General features: G+C 40.1%; 2 protein-coding genes across 2 annotated transcripts in view; one reads left to right on the forward strand and one right to left on the reverse strand.

The window, feature by feature from the left end:
- Nucleotides 1-4,864, reverse strand: part of LOC101852349 (C-C chemokine receptor 1-like protein 1) — a 78,923-nt gene that overhangs the window by 19,021 nt on the left and 55,038 nt on the right. The window lies entirely within an intron of this gene.
- Nucleotides 1-4,864, forward strand: part of LOC101851668 — a gene marked incomplete in the record, with an annotated part of 23,850 nt that overhangs the window by 12,061 nt on the left and 6,925 nt on the right. The window contains 2 exon segments of the mRNA XM_005106107.3: nucleotides 1,326-1,655; nucleotides 4,713-4,831. Of these exon segments, the coding sequence (XP_005106164.3) occupies nucleotides 1,326-1,655; nucleotides 4,713-4,831 (449 nt within the window).

The following is a 4,864-nucleotide window of genomic DNA, read 5'->3' on the forward strand; positions in this document are numbered from 1 at the left end:
TCTACCCACTCCCCACCACCTCCTCAAATACCCCCCCCCCCCAACCCCCACCCCTGGAAAAAAGCCAACAAAAATAAAAATATAAATGTGAGGCAGCCTGGTGATATCAGGCGCTCGTCAAAATATAGAATTCGGAGAAACAGGCTATTTTCCCACCAGTTGGGAAATTTTTATCGAATATTTATTTTTTGGCTTAACCTCTTTTATGCCCATATTAAAACACATTTAAATGTGAATTAAAAAAAAACCCATTGATTAAAGGCACAAAATATGTCATTTTTCTGTTTTCAAGGACTCTCTAGGTATTAGAGTTACCAAATTTTGGCGGCCGTTTTCTCGCTAATTTCACCACTGAAACCAGGCGACCTCACTCCCTTCAATTGCAAATATCTTGAGTTCTATTCAAGATAGATGGATATCATTTCATTGGAAGTACGGCAAATAAATCAGTTTTCAAATGATACCTATAACTCCACATGCTCAAAAATTGACGAGCGCCTGAGTCCACTATGTCGTGACACAAAAGATATATATCTCTGTTTCCCCTTTTAAAACTCCCAGTGGAGCACAGGCCATCAACAACATTACTCCAGCGAAGCCTGTCCAGTGCATCCTTTTGAGGCTGTTTCCATGATGTCCCCCGCTTTTTCAATTTCCGCTTGTACCGCTCGCCTCCATGTCATCTTTGGTTTTCCCTTCTTACGCTTTCCTTGTGGGTTCCACGTCAAAGCCTGCCTGATGATGCTTGTCGGGGGTCTCCTCAGGGTGTGCCCAATACATTTCCATTTCTTCATCAAAAGATATATGAGGCAGCGTGGTGGAATCAGGCTCTCGTCAAAATAGTCAAAATAAAGAAACTTGCATTTTTCCGTAGGTTTGTGAATTTTTATCAAATTTGTGTTTTTTGGTTCAACACCTTTTATGACCTTTAAAAAATTCATTTCTGTTTGGATTTTTCTGAAAAACTTTGATTAAAGGCACAAAAAATGTAAATTTTCAATTACCACGGACTCTTAAGCTAAGGAAATAACTAATCTTTGCGGCCATTTTCTCACTAATTTTACCTCTGAAAACAGGTGACCCCCACCTACTTCTTTGGCAAATATCTCGACTTGTATTCAAGATAAATGGATATTTTTTTCATCCAAATAAAGACTAAGTGAACAAGCTATAAGATGATACCAATACCTCTACATGCCCAAAAATTGACGAGAGCCTGATTCCACCTCGCTGCCTCACATATGTAAATGAATGTTATAAAACTTGTGACGCAAAAGGTATATAAATGAATGTACTAAAACTGTGGTGTTTGTGTGTCTGGTCAGCCGTCACGTGAACGTCCACGGGCCCATGGCCTCCCTGAAGCACGACAGCCCCACCACTCTGAGCTGCCTCAGCCTCCGCCACAACTGGCTGAGACAAGGCACCAGCGTCCATCTCCGAGTGTCCTGCATACCCTCCGAGCCCAGCATGGGCTACTTCCGGGTCTGTCTGTCGTCCTACGACAGCATCGTGGCGAGGGGAGGGGGCGTCCAATTCACCGGCTCCCAGGACTTCCCCGAGGTGCGTGGACAGCTTCACAAGGTCAAGGACGATGATATCTTTTTAACGATAGAGGTCGTGGACGACAAGCATGTTCTCCTCAGGATGGGATGGTGAGTCATAGCATGGGCGTCTCCGTCACATTGCCAGAGCTGTTGATCTGTTCATTTATCTTTCTATCTTTCTATCTACCTCTCAGTCACAATGCCAGAGCTGTGGATTTGTTCATTTATCTTTTTATCTTTCTATCTATGTCTCAGTCACAACGTTAGAGCTGTCGATCTGTTCATTTTTCTATATATCTTTCTATCGACGTCTCAGTCACAACGTTAGAGCTGTCGATCTGTTCATTTTTCTATCAATCTAATTTTCTGTAACCCAGAGTCTTTGGTATCACGATTAAACGGGACCCCCCGGGGGCGGTGCCACTGACTCACTGACTGAAGTGTCTTTAGGCCGTTCCCAAAGGGGGGACATTTCTCGTTCTATTGCACAGTAGAATTGTAAATGGGCTGATCTAACGATGTCATGCTCATAACTGTGCCTGAACTACAACAGGGAACTGCTGCTTTTTCTTTCCTAATCCTTACCATCATCATTTTACCCCTACTTCTTTTGTATGTTTGTCCCCCTATTGTGACCTGCTATTTCCGGGGTGCCTTGATAGTCGAAACAGACTTTGTGCTGTTGAAGCTAGAGAGGTGAGCAGAGTAAGTCTGATTTCCTGTAAGGACTTCTCTGTTGACATCCACCCCTCGACGCTCATATGGCCGTATGCAGTTGCGAGCGCTGTAAAACCTCTACTAAAACTAAAACAATTTAATGGGACTGATCATCTTGCTGTTGGAAATGAGAAATTTTATTTAAAAAACAAAGGCCAAAGAAAGAAGAGTAATTTTAGAAACAAATTGTCTGTGCACCACCAAGCCCAACATTGATGTGACACGGCATATTTAGAGGTCTGGAGAATTGCACAAATTACGGCTCATTCTTTTAGCAAGACTTTTCTTTACTCATTGATCACGGAAATTGATTTCCTGAGTTTGACGGAATGGATTTAAAAAAAAAACAAAAACAACTTGACTCGACTACTTTCACAACATGTTTTTCGACTTAAGACAAAGAACTGACATAAACATAAAGACACAGGAGTTTTTTTGTTTTTTGTTTTTTTGGTAAGTGTTTTGCTGCGCTCGCAACTGCATAAGGTCATAGGAGCACGTGGGACATAGTAAACATTTTCAATTGGTAGGAAATTTTGAATTTTGTGCGGGTCCTGGCCGAAGCCTGCTCTTATCGATTTTAGACCACCAAGGGATCTTTAACGTGCGCAATTTGCACATGGGACCTCCAGATTTTTCGCCCTTGTCCGAGAAGGCTTGGTGTAGATCTTACCTACCAGAAGATCAGGGGTGTGGCTGAAAGACAGCAGTATGAAGGAGCCAGGGAGGAAATAATATCAATAATAATAATGATCATAATAATAATAATAATAATTATTTTAATAATAATAATAATGGATTGCATTTCTATAGCGCTCTATCCCATACGAGTATGAGCTCTGAATGCTTTACACCAGTCACATGATCATTGACCGATTCACACAAGATAAAATATTTCCCAATAACAAGGAAAACCAGTTCAACCACCTAAAGAACTTTCCCAACCGTACATTAATTATATATACACGTAAGGACAGCAGTAAGAACAAAACGTATCAGCACTCACTAACCAAGAATGAAACAAATGAGTCTGGAGCAATCGCTTAAAGGTATTAAGATTTGTTATTTCTTTGCGATCCTGTGGCAAGGAGTTCCAGATTACAAGTCATTACTTCAAAAAATATGTGTGAGGTGAGCTGACAAAATGAGTTACTTCTTGGATTCGAGCCCTATGGGAATAGATTCATCACGCTAACAGGTGAAGATTTTACAGTTTATAAGTATGGAATAATAAAAGACATTTTATACATAAAGAATATGACATAAAAAGAAAATCTACAAATTTGATCCTGGTGTTGATTTTTTAAACAATATCTCGATTTGTAGCTCGATTTGTAGATTGGGAGAAATAACTCATTTTGTCAGCACGCGTCCCAGGTGATGAGGCCACTCATAAAGCTAAAGGGTGGTATTTGTGAAAGACGTTTTAGAGTGGGGAAGAGGGGTTGTCGACTTCCTAAGGAAACTATGTGAGGCAGGGTGGTGAAATCAGGCGCTCGTCGAAATGATGAAATTCGAGAAATCAGCATTTTTAGGCCAGTTTGGAATTTTTTCTTCAAATTTTTGTTTTTTTGGCTCTACACCTTTTTCATGTATTTTAAAACACCTTTGTGCGTGGATGTTGCAGAAAAACGTTGATTAAAGGCACAAAAAAATACACATTTTCATTTTCTAAGGACTCTCAAGCTATGAATGTTACCAAACTTTCATGACCATATTCTCACTAATTTTATTTCTGAAACCAGGCAACTCTAACCTTCTTCAAAAGCAAATATTTTGACTTCTATTCAGTTTAGATGGATTTTTTTTCACCAAAAGGAAGGCAAATGATCAGGCTTTAAGATGATACCAATAACCCCATATGCCCAAAAATTGACGAGCGCCTGATTCCACCGCGTTGTGACACGTATTGTATGGTTTTCTGGAGCATGAAGAAAGATGTCAGTTTATAGGTAGTAATGATAATAGAAATGTTTTTAAAAGTGGACATATAACGCGTTGTGCTCAAAACAAAACAAAAATGTGATACAAATAGCCAAATCGACGGAAAATTTGTTGATTTCTTCAGTTTCACTATTTTGACAAGCACCTGATTTGTTCCTGATGCTTCACACATCAATATCCGTATTCATATACATCTCTGTTTTACGTCTCTTGGTTCACATACATCAACGTGGATGGTTGGCGGGTGCTCTGGTGTGTTTGCTTCTTCTTTCCTATCAAAACATCTATCGTCCTTATCTCCTCTTCTTCTTTTTTTATGTTTGTTACTCTCTTGTAACACCTCTAATCTTCTGGCGCTCATATGACCTTTTGCAGTTTGCAAGCGCCTTAAAGCCTCTACTAAAACTAAACTAAACATAAATCAACTTTTCCACAAATCTCTATTTTACATGAACTCCTCTCACCCCTTACATAATCCCCATTTACTGATGCTTCTTGTAACAGGGATCCCCAAGCTGTGGATCAAAGGAGGGAAGTTATTTTTGTTGACCTCAGCAAAAGACAATGTCTGGTCTTTGAGCAGTTTAAAGTGTCCTTGGAGGTTTGGAAAAGTGAGCCACAAGGTAAAGGAGAGAGAGAGAGAGAGAGAGAGAGAG

This window comes from Aplysia californica, unplaced genomic scaffold (assembly GCF_000002075.1).
Source record: "Aplysia californica isolate F4 #8 unplaced genomic scaffold, AplCal3.0 scaffold00513, whole genome shotgun sequence".
NCBI classification, from domain to species: Eukaryota; Metazoa; Mollusca; class Gastropoda; order Aplysiida; family Aplysiidae; genus Aplysia; species Aplysia californica.